This window comes from Palaemon carinicauda, chromosome 20 (genome assembly GCF_036898095.1).
Source record: "Palaemon carinicauda isolate YSFRI2023 chromosome 20, ASM3689809v2, whole genome shotgun sequence".
NCBI classification, from domain to species: Eukaryota; Metazoa; Arthropoda; class Malacostraca; order Decapoda; family Palaemonidae; genus Palaemon; species Palaemon carinicauda.
In genome coordinates this window covers 53,992,271-54,013,224 of record NC_090744.1, presented here as the reverse complement: position 1 = coordinate 54,013,224, position 20,954 = coordinate 53,992,271, and the positions used below count along the sequence as shown (strand labels likewise).

General features: G+C 36.8%; 1 protein-coding gene across 1 annotated transcript in view; it reads left to right on the top strand.

The window, feature by feature from the left end:
• Positions 1-3,195, top strand: part of LOC137659805 (uncharacterized) — a 92,422-nt gene extending 89,227 nt beyond the window's left edge. Inside the window, exon 2 of the mRNA XM_068394602.1 lies at positions 3,083-3,195. Coding sequence (XP_068250703.1) covers positions 3,083-3,195 — 113 coding nt within the window. The remainder of the gene's footprint in view (positions 1-3,082) is intronic.
• Positions 3,196-20,954: the final 17,759 nt, after the last annotated feature.

Sequence of the window (20,954 nt, the reverse complement as noted above, 5' to 3'; positions counted from 1 at the left end):
GGCCTTTGATGCAGAGCTGAACCATTGTTGCGCTGAAACCAGATAAATATAAAGGGTCACAGTTTCACTGTGCCAGGAAAGCGAGATTAATGCATACAGGACACAGTTATAATGTGCCATAATAGCCAGATTAACGCATACGGAAGATTATTAAAAAAAGAAATAATAAATATAATACAAATGCTCGACGACTGGATATTCAAATCTAAAATAGTTCGAAGATATAATTTTTACAATGATAGTAGTACAAACTAGCAATGATGATAATCACTAGTTGTTGAAGCTGTTTTGTCTTTTTTTTCCGAATAACAACAATGATTATTAATTCGACTATTGCGTAATTATTTTTTGCTTGGCCCTTCTCTTTAGTACACTGCTTTTGGAAAATGCATGTTATGGTCATGAGGAACTTTTACTTCATCAAAAAGAGTGTACATGTTGTGTAAATTCAGTAAACTGACAACTTATTTACAATTATATGAAAAATTTTGATATTAGTAATATTTTCTACTTGAAAGGGATAATTGTTTTGAAATTATACTTTTATTCTGGTCATGTGGTGAATAAATTTAAAAAAATGCTTAATTTACTTTAAGAAAAGAAGGATAATCCTATGGCCTTGATAACTTATTATTGAAATTGTTCATCATAGAACGACTATTCTTACTATTTCTCTTTTCTCTTTTCTTATGACTCGAAATATTAACTAGGCTCTCTCTCTCTCTCTCTCTCTCTCTCTCTCTCTCTCTCTCTCTCTCTCTCTCTCTCTCTCTCTCCTTGAAAGGAACTTTATATCTTCTTTACTAAGTCGTTCACTCTGTCACCACTTTTTAAAGTTTCGAAATAAAACACTGAAAAAATCTTAATACTTTGATATCATTAAAACTTTTTTCCATGGTTGTGCAACCTCTAAACCCCCACATACTTTTACTTGATAAAAGGAAAGCGATGGGTGAAAGAGTCTGTTTCATTCGTAATACTTTTAATATGGAGCTTATGTGTGAAACCTCCACAGTAAAGATAACAACTGAAATTCAAAAGAAGGTACGGAGGAGAAAAAGAACCTTTGGTATATATCGAAGGAAAGTACAAAGCCAGGAGATAGCGTCTTCCGCTGCTGCTCATGAGTCTAAGATTGTAATAAGCACCAGACGCTTTAAGCCAGCTGTGGCTACCAGGTCCCTTCCGTTTGCCCTGTGTTCCCTCTCCCCCCCCCCCCCCCCTCTCTCTCTCTCTCTCTCTCTCTCTCTCTCTCTCTCTCTCTCTCTCTCTTTAGTTCTTAGCCTAAGACGTTTTTGTTATTATTTACCATTTTTGTTTCGCTCTGTTAAATCTTTTTTTGGCTATTTAAGCTATTGGTCAGAAGGATCTTCAAGAGTTAGTTTGTGCAACCGATATTTCTTTTTGTTACATGTTGTTAGCATATTCTCTAATACATTTGGTCTTATATCCATATACATCTTTTTCAGTCTCATGGTGTTACTCCCATAGCTATTGAAGTTCTGAGTCAATACTTCTTCATTCATCACCTACCGCTTCATGATGCATAGTCCTAAGCCATGTAGGCCTGGGTCTTCAAAATCTTTTAGTGCATTGTTGAACCCAGTTAAATGTTTGGTCAACAAATCTCTCTTGAGGAGTGCGAAGAGCATGCCCAAACCATCTCCATCTACCCCTCATCATGATCTCATCCACATATGGCACTCGAGTAATCTCTCTTATATTTTCATTTATAATCCTGTCTTGCAATTTAACTCGGATTATTATTCTGAGGGCCTTTTTCTAAAAACTAAAATTCGGTTGGATATTGTTTTATTGTCATACCACGACTCATGTCCATACGGTAACGCTGATCTCACTAAACTGATATATAGCCTTATCTTTATAGGTCATTTCAGATGACTTGATTTCCATAAAGTACTTAACCTAGTCATAGTCAGATTTGCTTTTGCAATCTTTCATTTAACTAAAATTCTAAAGATCCTGCATTAGAAATCGGATTTCCTAAATATTCAAAAGATCCCCCTATATTAATCCTTTCTCTTTCCAATGATATTTCATCTTCAATTGCATATTCCATTACCATCATCTCTGTCTTTCTTCTATTTATCTTTAGCCTAACCTCTTGTGACATTTCCTTCATTCTAGTAAGCAAGCTTTGCAAGTATGGTGGTGTTTTGATAATAAGAACACCATCATTAGCATGCTATAGGTGAGCTAATGTCATGTTACGAAGTCAGTACAATCCTTCACCACCATCCTCAGCTGTTCTATGCATTGCAAAATCCTTGAGGATAATCAACATAGGTGACAACATATTCCCTTGCAGTCCTCTATAGTTTACTGGAACCTCATTTGATAGAACTCCCATAACATTAACTTTGACCTTGCTATGCTCATGAACAGACTTAATCAAATACACATATTCAAGAGGACCTCCCTAATAATGCAAAATTCTACAGGAAATGGGCCTTAACTTGCCATCTGTGAAGCATTGAAAAGTAGCCATAACAGTATGAAGGCACACACAGCAGTAATTCAATTTGTGCGTACCAACGGGGGTGGATATATGGGTCTTTGGGATGCCTTTGTGGAGGATTAATTTTAGTTTTCGTTTTTATTTATTTATTTGTTTGCCAAATCCAGAGAGAGAGAGAGAGAGAGAGAGAGAGAGAGAGAGAGAGAGAGAGAGAGAGAGAGAGAGAGAGAGAGAGAGAGAGTGTGTCAGTGAGCGGGAGGTAGTTAGTGTATTGATTGTTTGTTGTGGGAAAGGCTGTTGGTATAAATGAGATTGTTTGTTTATGTTTTAGCTAGGTTAGGGCAATGGTGCATGTCTTGGGCAAATTATTATTTTTTATTTGACTGTAGAAAAAGGCAGTTGTGTGAATGCTGGATTACTATTATTTTTTCTTTACCAGAATGGAAGCATTTTGTTTATTTTGACAACTTTAATTCCTCCTTTGGAGAGAATTTTTCTGTGAAATTGATTGTTGACGACTTGGCTTGTGATAAGGAACTTTATACATCCACTCAGAATTATATAATTGTTGATGACCCGGACTGTATGAACTTTCGATTGCAGTTGTTGATGATTATGATGATGATCATAACTACTACCCCAATCAGGGAGGCAGTTGTGGCAAATTGCTACAAAGTGTAGTGTGTCACTCACAGAGCTATGGTAGTTTGCCATAAAGGACAGTTTGGCTTTCTGTGGATGACAGTTTTGGTGTCAACATAATATATATATATATATATATATATATATATATATATATATATATATATATATATATATGTGTGTGTATGTATATATATATATATATATATATATATATATATATATATATATATATATATATATATATATTTATATATATATATATATATATATATATATATATATATATATATATATATATATATATATATATATATATATATATATATATATATATATATATATTTATATATATATATATATATATATATATATATATATATATATATATATATATATATATATATATATAAATATATATATTTATATATATATATATATATATATATATATATATATATATATATATATATATATATATATATATTGGTTGTGATCTATTATAGTTTTAAGTTTTGTTAGGGTTTTATTTGATTGTGGAAGGGTTTTGTTAATTATTTTCGTTTTAAGGAATATATCCTAGTATTAAGATTATATTTTTTTTCTATGTCATTTTTTTCCAAGAGTCCCGCTACTGATAACGTAAGGGGAAAGTTTGTGTTGAGGAGAATATTGTCAGTTAGAGTGATTCAAGGGTGTGCAGGTTGATCTTGCAACATCCCGCCACATTATTTTGGCGCCCGAACAGGGACTGCCGAGGTGGGACTGGAAGCTGGACTGTTGGACGAAGGACTGATAGGATAAGAAATTAGATTAAGGTTGAGATAATAAGGGAGGAATTGCAGTTGGCAAAGAAGCAAGAGTAGAAGTAGTTGCTTGAGAATGCGAGGCTGAGTTGTGAGAATGAGGAGATGCGAAAGGAACTGAGTGCGCTAAATGGAAGATTTGAGAGTGTGGAAGACGGTTTTGAGATGAGGATGCAAGGGAATAAGGTACGAATGGAGAAACGAATGGAAGCTATGATGGGGTAAGTAATGGGGACGGTAAAAACCTTAATGGATAAAAGTGCAGTCGGAGGAGTGTCCTCACCTTCGGGTAAAGGGTTGATAGTGGAAGAAAAAGCTAAGGTAAGTGATAATGTGGAAGGTGGTGATAGTGAGATTGAAGATAATGGGATTAGGCATAGTAAGGAGGAAGTGAAATGTGATAGGAAGAATGTAAAGAAAAGTAAAAGTAATGTTAAGAGGGAAAAGAAGAAAAGTCAGGATGAGAGTGAGTATGATCATGAATGGGTGAATGTTGTAAGTAATATAAAGGTTAAGAAAGAATAGTTAAGGATAGGAATTTGAGTGTGGAATTAGATTCTTTATATTCTAGCGAGGAAGTAGGAAACCAGAAGGAAGGTAGCAGTGATGAGAGCAGTGAAAATGGACATGAGGAAGTATGTAAGACAGTGTTTATGAGAGAGGTACTGAGATGTGAAAGGTTTAATGAACATAGCAGTAGGAATGTATATGACTTTTTTAGGTAATATGAAAAGTTTTGTCAGGCTTAGTATGGTGACAGTAAAAGAGTTTGGGCTAAGGAGTTGGGAGAATATTTGTCAGAATATTTGTTGACTATGTATGGTGTGATAATGAGTGTAGGAGATGTTTAGTATGAAAGTGTAAAGAGAGAATAATTGAGGAGGTAAAACGTATGAAAGGTAGTGTTAGGTATAAGCGCAAAAATTATTTTGATGAGGCTCGAATCAATGTGGGTGAGGCTATTTCTATGTATGTATGTCGGTTAGACTTGGTAGCAAGGAAGAAGTATGGAGATGAAGGTATAAATGAGAATAAAGAGTTAATGAGGAAGTTTTTGGCGACAATACCTGAGAATTTATTAATTTGAAACAGAAAGGGAAAATGAGGTAGACGCAAGAGATATTGACATGGGATGATATACTAGAGATAATTGTGGATTACGAGTTGGATAGGTGTATGAAAGAAAGTAAATCTGTGATTGTAAGAATTGGAATGGAGGAAAGTGTGCCAGGATTTGTTGTTTTAGAGATGCTGTTATGAGAGGACCGATGAGGGTAGCTGATAGTGCAGTAGATAGGAATGTTAGGGTCAGTAATGTGGGAATACATGTACGGACAAAAGAAGGCTTTAGGCAAGGGACTCCGGTTGGGAAAGATAGGAGTGTTAGTGTACAGACAGGTAGGTCAGATAGTCGTGTCCGTAATGAAAAGTGTTATCGGTGTGGAATGGAAGGTCATAAGAAGAATGATTGTAGATGGGCTCTGGATGCTTGTTTTGGATGTGGGTAGGTTGGGCATAGAATTAGCGAGTGCAAGAAAGAGAAAGGGGTAAAATGTTATCGGTGTAGTATGGCTGGATGTCGTAGTGGATGTTGTAGTAATCGTATGAATGTGATTTGTGGTAATTGTGGGTAGGATGGTCATTATGCTAGAATGTGCAAGGAGCTGCGGGGTAAGTGTACTGAATGTGGTGCAGATAGGCATGTAGCTAGAGTATGTAGGAAGAAGGGATTAAGTCAGCAGGATGTCCAGGAAACTAGAGTGTAAGAGGGTTTAGCTGGGTGAGTCCTCAAGTGTGTGTGGAGTGAATGTGATGCATGTTCGTGAAGGTTTAATGCATGAAGACGTGAATGGTGAAAGAGCCTATGACTACATGAGTGCAAAAGTAAATATTATTGGAATAGATCTAGTTGGTCTGATTGATACTGGTTGTGGTGTCAATTTAATGCTTAGGAATACGTACGATAAGGTAAGAGATGTTTGTGAATTTAGGGGGTGTAAAGGTGAAGTGAAAGGCATCGGTAATTTAAGTACATCTGTGCAAGGAAAGTTATGTGAAAAGGTTATGACTCGGGGGCTGATGATGGAATATAATGATTTTTATGTGATTGAGGGAGTGTTACGAAAACACAAATCAATAGGAGCGAGGAAAACCAGAAAGACGCAAGGGCAAAAATTTCACAATTTTTATTATAACAATAAATGTACTAACACTGATGGCTCACAGAAAGTAACAATTTGATCAATTACAATATGCCATCGATTAACTCAATGAGTCACCTAAAGCTAAAACTAAACCCTACTCATAGTGAGGAAATCATATCTTTAATGTTAAGGGACCCAAAGGCCTTCACCCACCACGCTAACCTATTACTAAATAGAAAGGAAAGAAGTGGAAGAACATACAAAAAGAAACAATAATCCTACCTATGACACAATAATCTAACCCTTAATATTAAAGTACACAATCTTATGACACTCTCATATTAAACCTTCAACAGCTCTGACAATAATTAAATACACAAATATATTGGTCCTATGAAACAGACCGGTACTGATATAGATGAGTCCATTTGCTGCTCATAAATGTGGTCACAGGTAGTCACTCTCATCAGTAGAACTGCCCTTCACAACCGTTGGTGGATATGCACTTTCAGTCTACGGCTTGCCAAAATACAGGGGATTTTCCTCTTACCTGAGAGAAGCCTCCCTACTTGCTCCAACAAGACCACTCTGGTGCTGATACAGTAGATATATCCATCAAAGAGGAAAAAGGCTCTCGAGTCCTGTTCTACAGCAAACTGCCAATGTCCAGGTTAAGCCAGTAGATTACTTGAACCACAGTTGCAAGTCTTATTCCTACACATAGCTTCACAGGTAAACTGCCTTCTACATTAAGAAGCAGCCCAATGACAGTAGATTTTATATATAATCCACAATAGGCAGATCAGCAGCTCCAGAGTCTTCAACGGCCTTGAACTAGACTGGCGAGAATACTTTAGGAGAGTCACAAGTCACCTCTCCTTACAACACCCCCATTCACCACAAAGAAAAATAAACAGTTACAAGTTTGCCAAGCAAGTAAAAATTACTGAGGAAGGCCGCACTTCAAATTGCACTCAATAGATGGCGCCACAAAAACTTAAGCTTTTTCAACCAAAGCAAATTAAACACTACATTTAAACCAAAGCAAATTAAACACTATATTTAACCAAAATATATGTACTAATGTAAAACCAACAGCAAAATACTTAATTTAGATTTAAAAAATTGAAAACAAAATAAAAATGAAAGCCATCAGTGCAAAAAGGCAAACCAACAAGATTTTACTTTAAAATTACGTTACTGCCTGACACCTTCCTCCTTCAACGAAAAAAAAAAATTAATTTGACTAAACAGGAAAAATATATATATTTTTTTTTAACCTTAATACGAAAATAAGAAAGTAAACATGACCAACCAAAACACTCACACTATGACTACTTAACCTAACTGGCCACCCCCCCCCCCCCCCAAAAAAAAAAAAAAAAAAAAAAACAGGGAACTCTGGGATTGCACAAAAATAAGCAAAAACAACCTTAGAATACATTAATAGCCTATACATCATCTGAAAAGAAAATTTAAAAAACCAGGAACGGCACAACAGCCTACACTTCACATCCTAGAAAGTGCATCGAGGATCTTGTTGTCCACTCCTTTTATATGCTGAAAGACCAGGTTATATTCCTGAATGAGAAGTGCTCATCTCAGAATCCTTTGATTCGCTCCCTTCGTCCTATTTATAAATACCAACGGGTTATGGTCCGTCAACACTTCAACCTGGAGAGAACTAGATAGATAAAAAGAAAAATGGGATACGCTCTTCACCAGAGCTATAGCTTCCTTCTCTATGGTGGAATACTTTCTTTCAGCCGGGAGTAACTTTTTACTGAAATAAGATACAGGGTGCATTTCCCCCTCATCATCTCTCTGAAACAGAACTCCTCCAACACCCACGTCACTGGCATCCACCGCTAAAATAAAAGGTTTATTAAAATTGGGAGAGCTAAGAATTGGTTCAGAGACTAATACCGATTTCAAATTAGAAAATGCTTTTTCACACTCTGCACTCCACAAAAACTTAGTGTTCTTTTTCAATAGATTAGTTAAAGGCTGGGCAATGTCAGCAAAATTCTTCAGGAACCTCCTGTAATACCCTAACATGCAAAGAACTTTGCGGACATCACGGACATTACGTGGCTGAGGAAGGTTGGCTATAACCTCAATATTAGCATGTTTAGGAGCAACCTTCCCCAAACCAGCCTCATGACCCAGATACGTCACTACAGCCTTACCAAACTCACACTTATCGATGTTTACAACCAAACCAGGCTTTCGTAAAACCTGAAACAGTTTTCTTAACCTTTCAACATGGGTTTTCCAGTCCTGACTGTATACCACCAAGTTGTCAATATATATTTCGGTACCCTCCAGCCCGCTTATCACCCTATTCATAAGGCGCTGGAACGTACAGGCTGCATTTTTCAAATCAAAAGGCATCACCTTACATTCATACAACCCATTTGGGGTGACAAATGACGAAATCTTACGGGCCCTGTGAGACAATGGAACCTGCCAATAACCCTTCAGTAAGTCTAATTTAGTTACAAATTTGGCATTACCTATCCGGTCTATAAAATCTTCAATCCGGGGAAGAGGGAAACTGTCACTCTTGGTTACCTGATTAACTCTATGGTAGTCAACACACATTCTATAATTACCATCAGATTTCTTTACCAGAACAATAGGAGAGCTCCACGGACTTGAGCTGGGTTGAATAAGATCATGGTCCAGCATATACAGTACCTCCTTCTTAACGACTTTGGCTTTTTCTGGGTTCAGGCAGTAAGGAGCCTGCTTTACTGGACGAGCATCACCTACCTCAACATCATGTTCGAGCCATGAAGTAAGCCATGGAGCCTCTCTAGACACTTCTGGAAAAGCCATTATCAAACATAACAAGTCTTTCTTCTGGACTTCATCCAGATGTTCCATTTAAACATTTGCCTTATTAAAAATCTCAACATTAGTTCTTAAATTCTCTACAGATACATGGTCATCAACATTATCATAAAATACAGTAGCTAGAGGACATGGCATTTCATAAACAATATTTAATGGATTTAGATTTCTACCTTCATATTTCTTTAATCTATTAATGTGAAAAATTATACTCTTCCTAGTAGAACCTGGAGAATCTAATTCGTAATTAAAGTCAGACACCTTTTTTATTACCTTCCATGGACCTTTAAATCTGTTTCAGAAAACTATCAGGGTCCATATCTAAAACCAGAACCAGATCTCCAGATTCGAAAGAACGACTAACTGCCTTACGATCATGGAATGCTTTCATACTAGCCTGGTAAGCTTCCAGATTACCTTTGGCAAACTTCCAGGCACCACTCAATTTATTTTTCAAATTAGATAAAAATATATTTAGATTTTGAATCTGTTTTCGTCCCCCAATCAACACTTCAAATAACACTTCTAAAAGACCTCAAACCATGTGACCATACACCAATCTGAAAGGAGAAACACCTGTAGATTCATTTGGGTGAGTTCTTATTGCGAATAACGCATAAGGTAGTTCCTTATCCCAACTACTCTCCCTTTCATAACAGTACTTGCCAATTATACTTTTTAAGGTTTGGTGGAACCTTTCCACAATCCCTTGACTTTCAGGATGGTATGGGACACTGGTGATGTGCTGAATGGCCAGTTCAGTACACCTGGCCTTAAAGTACTTGGAAGTAAAGTTAGTACCACAATCTGATTGAATGGTACAAGGTAACCCATAACGACAAAAATATTCTACTAACTTTTCCCAGACAGCTTTTGACGTTACTTTCCTAAGAGGGAAAGCCTCTGGGAACCAAGAAGCCCTATCCATCACAGTTAATAAATACATATATCCCGATTGAGTTCTAGATAAAGGACCAACAACATCAATGACAATCTCTGCAAATGGTTCACCAATTACAGGGATGGGTTTTAATGGAGCTTTTCGCAATACCTGATTAGGTTTACCCATGACCTGGCACGTTACACAAGTTCGCAAGAACTGCTTAATATACCTTCTCATATTAGGCCACCAAAAAAGCTTGGTTAATCTCTTAAAAGTTTTTGTTACCCCAAAGTGTCCCGAGAAAGGATCCTCATGGGCTAACTGCAGCAATTCGTCTCTGAATTGTTTAGGTACCAAAATCTGCTTATGATACTCTGAGGATTCCATAAGAGCAGAACGGCTTAATCTACACAATAATCCTCTCTCCGATACAAAACATGGCTTAGAAATATCATCCCCCTCAGTTATTTCAACATCAAATTCATCATGCTGAGCTTTCATAAAATCAGCCTTATTCCATGCTCTAACTACCTTACTACTACCACTACTTCCTACAGACTCGAGCCTTCCTACTGCTACATCTACTTGTACAGGGTCTAAATGTAAATCCTCTCCGTCCATCAAGAGGTTATGCCCTTTCCTCTGGGAGCGAGTAGTTACAGAAATGGGTAATTTATTTAAAGTTAAAATGGGAAACAATTCTTGTCCCTCCACATTACACAAGTCATTTCCTAGGATACCATCTATCCCAGGAATAGGTAGTTTATCAACAATGGCCAGATTAATATTCTTTACGACACCCAATATGTCAATCTCTCCTTCAACCACAGGAGCCGACACAACAGTGTCCGGAAAACCACTTAAAATAATATAGTTAGCGATCTTCACGTTAAGAGGTAACCTACTTCTTAACAATAAAGATCGAGCTGCACCTGTATCCCTCAAAAATTTTACATTTATAACTTCCTTCTCAAATCTCAGCTTACCTGGCCAAATATACTTATTAAATGACAGTCACGTGGGGGAATCATTCTCTTTATTACCTTTGTTACCATTTTCTTCATTCTCTACAGATTGTTAAGAAGCCTTAACATTATTCACCACAACAATAGGAGAAGTAGTCTGTCTCTGTAAATAACTCTGACGAGCAAAACAATTAGCTTGGATATGTCCTGTCTTATTACACCAGTAACAGGTTCTACTACTCCCCACACCACTTGTTTTAGTACAACTAGGATGAGCATTATTAGTTTTTGCAAAATTCCTATTTACAAAATTACCACTGGGATTACTGTTTGGTCGATTTTTGACCTGAAAATTGGAATTTGCTTTAGAGTTAGAGTCAGCCTGGAAATTAGAGTTATTTTGGTTAACGAACACTCTTTTTACTCTCCCAGTTACCCTTGACCACAGGAAAATTACCCCTGACGTTCTCAGTACCAACCTTATGGGTCAATATAAATTCATCACTCAACTGAGCAATTCTGGGAAAAGAAGTCACTTTCAAGTCTTCTAAATGAACTCTTAAATCTTTAGCACACGATTTTTTAAAATCTTCAAACAATATCAACTCTTTCAAGGCCGCCAAAGTAGTTACTTGGCGACTCTTTAGCCAATCATCAAAATGCTCCTGCTTTACACGAGCAAACTCCACAAAAGTCATGTTCGGGGTTTTGTTAAAATTCCTAAACCTCTGCCTGTAGGCCTCGGGAACCAAATCATAAGCTTTTAATATCAAAGCTTTCACTTTCTCATAATCCCGAGATACTTGCTCCTCTATGGCATTATAAACCCTCTGAGCCTTGCCCAGTAAGCGACATTGAATCAACACTGTCCAGACCTCCCTAGGCCAAGACAACCTAGAAGCTACCCTTTCGAAAGCATTAAATAATTTAGGCACATTCTCCTCGGTAAAACAAGGTACAAGTTTTAGAGCATCCCCAAAACTAAACTTTTCCCCAATATCTTCATGGATACAGATACTCTCACACTTCTTACCTTGCTGGATCATGGCCAACTCTAACTGCATGCTAAGCATTGTTCTCTCATGTGCTCTGATTCTCTCAAACTCCCCGAACTCTAACTTCTTTAGTTCCAACATGTTCTGGAAATCTTTTACTAGTTGCTTATTTTCCCCTTTGACTGAACGAGTAGGAACAGCTGGAGACACATTATCAGTACGAGGAACCCCCTCAGTCTGACTTATACCATCAGGCAGACTGCCATACCCTTCAAAAATCAGTCCACATTGAGACGGATCCTGAAAAAGACTCAATCCTGGAGCCCCTTCTACATCAGACTCACTCATGCTTTCACTAGTTAATTCATCAGCAGTTTTTTTAAGTTCACACAGCCTATTCTTCACCAAATTATATACGTCCATTTTCAATTCCCTATTTGTCAGGTACTCTCAAACTTCTTACCTTGCTGGATCATGGCCAACTCTAACTGCATGCTAAGCATTGTTCTCTCATGTGCTCTGATTCTCTCAAACTCCCCGAACTCTAACTTCCTTAGTTCCAACATGTTCTGGAAATCCTTTACTAGTGGCTTATTTTCCCCTTTGACTGAACGAGTAGGAACAGCTGGAGACACATTATCAGTACGAGGAACCCCCTCAGTCTGACTTATACCATCAGGCAGACTGCCATACCCTTCAAAAATCAGTCCACATTGAGACGGATCCTGAAAAAGACTCAATCCTGGAGCCCCTTCTACATCAGACTCACTCATGCTTTCACTAGTTAATTCATCAGCAGTTTGTTTAAGTTCACACAGCCTATTCTTCACCAAATTATATACGTCCATTTTCAATTCCCTATTTGTCAAAGAAATGCCTAACGACCTAGCACAAGCTTTCAAATTTTCTTTAGTCAGAGCACTCAAATATCTAATACAATTCTCAGAAGCCAAAAATTCGGCAGGGATAAACTCTACATCAGACATAATGAAAAGGAAAAGAAGGAAGGTGATGAGGCACAACAAAAATAAATACTGAAAAATCTCACCCAGAGCACAGTCTGGTAACTCGCACCACAGATTGAGTTTGTCCTGGATCCTGTCACGGTCGCCAAAATATGTTACGAACTCCCTCTAGGAGGAAACCATAACTGGTTCTTTTATCTTATTCACAAATCCAGTGACAAAAACACAAATCAGTAAGAGCGAGGAAAACCAGAAAGACAAGGACAAAAATTTCACAATATTTATTATAACAATAAATGTACTAACACTGATGGCTCACAGAAAGTAACAATTTGATCAATTACAATATACCATCGATTAACTCAATGAGTCACCTAAAGCTAAAACTAAACCCTACTCATAGTGAGGAAATCATATCTTTAATGTTAAGGGACCCAAAAGCCTTTACCCACCACGCTAACCTATTACTAAATAGAAAGGAAAGAAGTGGAAGAACATACAAAAAGAAGCAATAATCCTACCTATGACACAATAATCTAAACCTTAATATTAAAGTACACAATCTTATGACACTCTCATAAACCTTCAACAGCTCTGACAATAATCAAATACACAAATATATTGGTCCTATGAAACAGACCGGTACTGATATAGATGAGTCCATTTGCTGCTCATAAATGTGGTCACAGGTAGTCACTCTTATCAGTAGAACTGCCCTTCACAACCGTTGGTGGATATGCACTTTCAGTCTACGGCTCGCCAAAATACAGGGGATTTTCCTCTTACCTGAGAGAAGCCTCCCTACTTGCTCCAGCAAGACCACTCTGGTGCTGATACAGTAGATATATCCATCAAAGAGGAAAAAGGCTCTCGAGCCCTGTTTTACAGCAAACTGCCAATGTCCAAGTTAAGCCAGTAGATTACTTGAACCACAGTTGCAAGTCTTATTCTCACACGTAGCTTCACAGGTAAACTGCCTTCCACATTAAGAAGCAGCTCAATGACAGTAGATTTTATATATAATCCACAATAGGCAGATCAGCAGCTCCAGTCTTCAACGGTCTTGAACTAGACTGGCGAGAATACTTTAGGAGAGTCTCAAGTCACCTCTCCTTACAACACCCCCATTCACCACAAAGAAAAATGAACAGTTACAAATTTGCCAAGGAAGTAAAAATTACTGAGGAAGGCCGCACTTCAAACTGCACTCAATAGATGGCGCCACAAAAACTTAAGCTTTTTCAACCAAAGCAAATTAAACACTACATTTAAACCAAAGCAAATTAAACACTACATTTAAACCAAAGCAAATTAAACACTACATTTAAACCAAAGCAAATTAAACACTACATTTAACCAAAATATATGTGCTAATGTAAAACCAACAGCAAAATACTTAATTTAGCTTTACAAAATTGTAAACAAAATAAAAATGAAAGCCATCAGTGCAAAAAGACAAAACAACAAGATTTTACTTTAAAATTACGTTACTGCCTGACAGGGAGTAAAGGACAAATATTATGTCTTGTTAGGTTATAATTTCTTGAAAAAAATTTGATATGATTGCACATCCTATTGTAAATAAGATAAAGATGAAAGTTAAGGCTAAATTTGGTGGGGAGTTTTATTTGAATGGAGATGGTAGTCTATGTACGAAGGTATGGAAAGGTGTGCCATTAATAGCGAAAGAAGGTGTTAAATTGTCAAAATATTCAAGTGAGGTGGTCAGTGTAAAAGTTGCTTGGCCGAATAGTTTAGGAATTGCCAATGGTGACAATTGTGAATACGTAGTGGAAGGTTCGAAAGCATGTAATTTAGTGAAAGCAAATGTGCATGCGTATGATGGCATTTTGAATTTGCAGGAGCCGAAGGTGTATGTGAGCTTGTTGCTGTCTGTAAGGAGGAAGAGAATACCGGGTATACGAGAGGGTGATTGCATGCGATGTATGTATATGTTGGTCAATGTAGAGGAGGCAAGGTATGTTAAACTGAAAGATGTTATGACTGGTAAGATAAGCAGGATGACGATTTGGATTGTGAAAGTTTGAAACAAAGAATTAATGTAGATGAAAATATAAGTGAGGAGGACAGGGAACAATTGTATAGGATGTTATGGGATAGACGGAGAGTTTTGAGTTATAGTGACGAGGATTGTGGGGGTCAAAACTGCCTGAATTTAAGATAGTTCTAAGTAATGATACCCCTATATATCAGCGTCCCCGGCATTTTTCTCCAACTATTGCCAGAGAAATAGAAATGCAGTGCCAGGAGTTAGAGCCAATGGGTGAAATGGAAAGGAGTGAGAGCTGCTAGAGTAGCCCCAATGTACCTGTAAGAGAGCCAGATGGAAGTTTACGTAAGTGTATTGATAATTGGAAGGTGAATGAAGTAACTGTTAAAGAACGTTTCCCGATGAATGTAGTGTTTGACTGTGTGTATAAGATGCATAGTATGAAAGTTTTTACAAAGTTAGATTTAGTTAGGGGCTATTACCTGGTGCCTCTGGCAGAGGAGAGCAGGTCCATTATGGCATTTTCAAGTAGTAATTGTCGCCATCAGTTTAGAAGATTAAGTTTTGGCCTTGCAAATGCCCCTGCTGCCTTCCAGAGGGTGATGGATGTTGTTTTGGCTAGGTTTGATCGACATAAGGTCACTGTTTTTATATATATTTTAATTGCGAGTGAGACTGTTGAGGAACACAAGCAGTATTAGAACTGTTGATAGAAGTTTGTGTGAAAATTAAGCTTAAAAAGTGTACATGGTTGGCCAGGGAGGTAGAATTTCTTAGGCATGTGGTGAGGGAATTTAGTATAAGGAAGAGTGATAAGTTTGTGAGCAAGGTGAGAGAATTTCCACGTACTTGTACGGTGCGTGACCTGAGAGGTTTTCTTGGGTTGATTGAATTTGGTTGGAAGCTTGTCAGAGATTGTTCGGGAATAGGGAAGCCTTTGAATGAGTGGACAGGTAAGAGAGATAGTACGAGACTGAAATGTGATGAGTGTATGAAAGAAGCATTTGAAAAGTTGAAAGAGGAGGCCGCGAGAGATATCACTTTGGCCTTTCTCAACTATAGTGAGCATGCCCGTATGCTAGAGTTCTATACTGATGCTAGTGGGATTAGTAAGGGTAGTTGCTTGGTTCAAATGCAAATATTAAATGGAGATGAACAGTTGAGAGTCATAGTGTATGTAAGTAAAGCATTTAATAAGGCTGAGAGGAAGTATTTCACGATTGAAAGGTAGTTGGCTACGATAAGGATTTGTGTAAAAGTGTTGAAGGTATTTTTGTATAGGGTGAAATTTATTGTGCGTACTGACCATCAGCCCCTTATGTACATGATTAAGAAAGAGACTCTGAATGCTAGGGTTGCGAGGACAATAAAGGATTGGAATGAATTTGACTTTAAGCTAGAATATGTTCCTGGGAGTAAGAACGTGATAGCAGGTGTGATGTCGAGAATACCATGGTAAGATAGGAGATAGTAGCGAGAATGATAGTAATTTTGAAAGGTTGACGGAAGATTAAGTGGTTGTATAAAGTTTTGAAGGGGATAACATGGTGCACAAATGTATTTTGAGTAGGTTTAATAAGTTGAAATTAAAAGGTTTGAATAGGGATATACCTGCTAGTGTAGATGAGCTGAGAATGAGTGTTAGGAATGAAGTATCGAAGGATATGGCATATAAGGAGTAGGATAGTGTGCTTGAGGGTTAATTATTATTAAAAGTATTGTTGGTAGTAAGTATGATGTATGGTGTCACTGTTTATTTGTATTTTGGGTGGAATCGTCCGATGCAGTACCAGGCAAATAGGGAGACTGAAAGTGAGTATATATTGAGGTTACAATGTAATGAAAGATGTCGCGAGTTGTTGAGTGAGAAGAAGGATTTCCCAAGTGACTTGAATCTGAGTGGTATGAGCATGGAAGATAGCGAAGATGAACATAGGTTTTACAAGAATGACTATATTGATAGGAGAGTAAAACTTTGTATGCATGGTGTAAAAGGAAGAATGATGACCTATGTGGGTATAAATGAGAATTAATATTGTGGTTTAATTGATACAGGCGCGCAAGTGTCAGTGAATATGTCTGTTATCAATGAAATAGAGCGGTACAATTGGGAAGTGAAAAGGCAATGTACGAGTGTGAGAACTCATGGGATAGGTAAAGGAAGTTTGCTAGTTTGGGGAGAAATGCATTTGAAAGTAAAACTGGGAAGTTTGGAGGTGGAACATAATTTCATTGTAATGGGAGAGGATGAGATACCTAGTTGTTTTTTGATAGGTATGGACTTTTCAAGATTGCATGATCTATCAGTTGATATTGGTAGTGGTTTGCTTCTGAAGAATGGATGTAAAGTAATTGTGATAGAAGATAATAGTGCATTTATAGCGAATTTTGTTGACATGGTTGATATTACGTGGAGTGAGGATGATCTATTGACATAAGAGGATGTGGAAGATATGCAAGATGAATGTATTGAAATTAAAAGGTTTTGTGAAATATGTTAAATAGCATTGAGGTAGAAGAATGGCCATCTGATTTAGAGGTGTATGAGAAAGTTAGTAAGAGACTTATTGTGTATAAAAATATTATTTATTTTCTACATAAAGAAATCGAAGAAGATATATATGTTCCTGTGTTTCCGATACATGCAGCTATAAGTATGTGTATGTTAGTGCATGACAAATATGGGCATATGGGTAAGAATAAATTGTGGGAAGGCATGCGTGAGAGATTGTTTTTGCCTGGGCTGAGTCGTAAGGATGTAGCGACTACGTGTGAAGATTGCCAGAAAGGGAAGTATCAGAGAGTACATGCTAATCCGCCTGGTTTGATATTGCGTATGAAAGAGCCATTTGAAATGTTTGTGACCGATTGCATTTCGTTGCCTGCAACTGCGAGAAGACATGTGGGAATGATTGTTATGGTTGATCACATGAATAAATTTACATATGAAGTACCCATCAAGGATAAACGGAGTAGGACTGTTGCAAAAATGGTTGGCCAAGTGATGTTGCGATATGTGTGTAAGCTTGCGAGAATGTTAAGTGATAATGGCCTTGAGTTGTTGGATGGGAGTTTGAGCAGAAGTGAAGAGAATGGGGTATTGAACATGTATATTCGACTCCCTATATGCCAAGTGCGAATGGGTTTGCTGAAACTACTGTAGGAACATTAACTGAAATTTTGTGAAGGATGAGTACATATGATAATGATAAGGGTTTTTATGTTGGTAGAGCGTTGTGGGCTTATAATGCAACAGTACATAAGAGTACGAGTATGTCTCCATGTAAGTTTGTGTTAAATTTTGAAAAGATAGTTAGACCGAGGTTGGGTGTGTTGGAGGATGATAGAGATGTGTAGAGGAAAGCAAATGAGAGGTTTGAAAACTTTAAAGTTGATGAGAAAGTGATGATAGAAGTAAATGAGAAGGATAGAATGAATGTAAATAAGGTGCATGATAAATTTGAAGGTATATATAAGGTGTTAGAAGTTAATTCGAGTGGATTAAGTTATGTTTTGGGTAAGTTGTGTGTGGATAGTAGTGTGGAAAGAGTTAGGGCACACCACAATCAGTTGCGTAAATGGAAGGAGGCACCCAAGTATATCCAAGAGAATGGGATGAGTAAATGGTTGAAAAGGAACAAGTGTGAACCTAGTATGTATGAGGATTTAGGTCTAGAAGGTAAAAAGTTGGTGTTAGTAGAATATTTGAAAAGAGAGAATACGAGAACTTTAAGTAAGGATGAAAGAGAGGGAAATTTCAAAAGTAAAAGTGAGAAAATAGGCATTGCAATGGTGTAAATGTAAAAGGGAGTGTGGAAGATAAATGTGTTAATACAGATGAATTATAGCTGAGTATAAATGATACCTATAGTGTGTGTGGCTTTTTCTTTTATGATGTAAAAGAAAGTATGACGAATGCAAGAATGAGAGATAGGAGAATGATAAGTAGTATGGAGGAATTTTTCTATTAAAATAGAAAATGGTTTGGATGAATTACTGACGGAAATAAGTGAGATTTAGGACCAGATGATAGTGAGGTAGATGGGATAGAGCATGATATATTAAATGATATGAGTATAGATGGGAATCGGAATAGGACAATGAATGATAGCGATATGAAAGAAGTGAATGAGAGAGTATATGAAGGCCCAGTTTCTCGAAGTAGAGGTCCCTGTTCCCGAATGCGACTGGGTTATAAATAAAATTAGGTAAGTGTTGTGTAAGATCGATTTTGCAAAGTAAGCGGGGAGGAATGTGGGGGATTAATTTTTATTTTCTTTTTATTTTTTGCTTGCTAAATCTAGAGAGAGAGAGAGAGAGAGAGAGAGAGAGAGAGAGAGAGAGAGAGAGAGAGAGAGAGAGAGATTGTGTGTGTGTGTCAGTGAGTGAGAGGTATTTAGTGTATTGATTGTTAGTTGGGAGAACGACTGTTGGTATAAATGAGATTGTTTGTTTATGTTTTAGCAACGTTAGGACAGTGGTGAATGTCCTGGGAAAATTACAATTTTTTATTTGACTGCAACAAGAGGCAGTTGTTTGAATGCTGGATTAATATCATTTTTTTCTTTACCAGCATGGAAGTGTTTTGTTTATTTTGACAACCGTATTTCCTCCTTTGGAGAGAATTTTTATGTGAAATTTATAATTGACGAACTGGCTTGTGATAAGGAACTTGATACGACCACTCAGAATTATATAATTGTTGATGCCAGACAGTGTAGTGTGTTACCCACAGAGCTGTGGCAGTTTGCCGTAAAGGACAGTTCGACTTTTTGTTTTGGTGTCGACATAATATATATATATATATATATATATATATATATATATATATATATATATATATATATATATATATATATATATATATATATATATATATATATATATATATATATATTTATATATGTATATTTATATATGTATATATATATATATATATATATATATATATATATATATATATATATATATATATATATATATATATATATATATTGGTTTTGGTGTATTTTAGTTTTAAGTTTTCTTACGGTTTATTTGATTGTAGAAGGGTTTTGTTAATTATTTTATTTTTAAGGAATACAGTATTAAGGTTATGTTTTGTTTTCATGTCCTCTTTTTTTCCAAGAGTCCCGCTGCTGATAACGTAAGGGGAAAGTTTGTGTTGAGGAGACTATTGTCAGTTACAGTGATTCAAGGATGTAGGGGTTTTTTTGCAACACCCCGCCACAACTTGTGGGTTCACGTCCACCTCATAACACCCCTTCCAGATGTTGAAAATGGAGAAAATGTTCACAGTGGGCAAGTGGGAGGTAATGTCATCAATGTTTCGGAATGTTTTGTTATCTGAATCTGTCTGCATGTTCAAATGACTGTAATCCAAAAGGGTGCAAGAAGCTCTCTTTCTTCATGATGATGTATAATGTAAATGACCATGGGCTTGAGGTTTCTTGGCAAAGGCCAATTTACTCCATTTTAATGAATGTTTGTCAAGCCGCTGTCAAAGGATCTGGAGCCAGATGCGTGTATCTGGCAACCCCTTGGGGCAATGTCGTCTTGATTATTGTGATAAGTACTATGCTTGGCAGGAACTGTGGGCACTTGTCTAAGTTCTGGACGGAAAACTTCTTGGTACTAGGTGAGGAGGTGGGCGTAGGCATCTGTGAGTACGGTAATGCTGGTGTTGAGGGATATTTTGACTTTTTCCCCTGGCATAGATTACCATTCGACATCAAAAAGATTTTGATGCTCCTGCAAGGATGGCACAGAAAAACTTTACTTTCTAAGTTCTCATGTGTCATGGACTATCCCGATTTATACAGTATGTCCTGTCCCCTTGGTATATAAGAGACTTTGTCAATATTGGCTCACTCTTTCATATCACAGACTGAGACCCTGTAATTATTATTTTTTTTTTATCTGTTTATTCTTCAAATAATAATGACTACCTCTAGAAGATCTTTACAACAACATAAAGATATAAATATATGTTTCAGTATAGAAAAGAATTACAGCATGACACTTCAATTTAATAATTTTACAATGATATTAAACAATAGTTTACAATTCTTTTTTTTTTAAGAAAAAAAAATAGGAAATGTGAAAAGTAGGGTATGTTACTTTTAAGGTTTAGGAGCAAAAGAATTCTTTGCAGACTAAGTCAGGTAAATTAAGCTAAAATGCCCATTTATGCAAGATAGCATACACT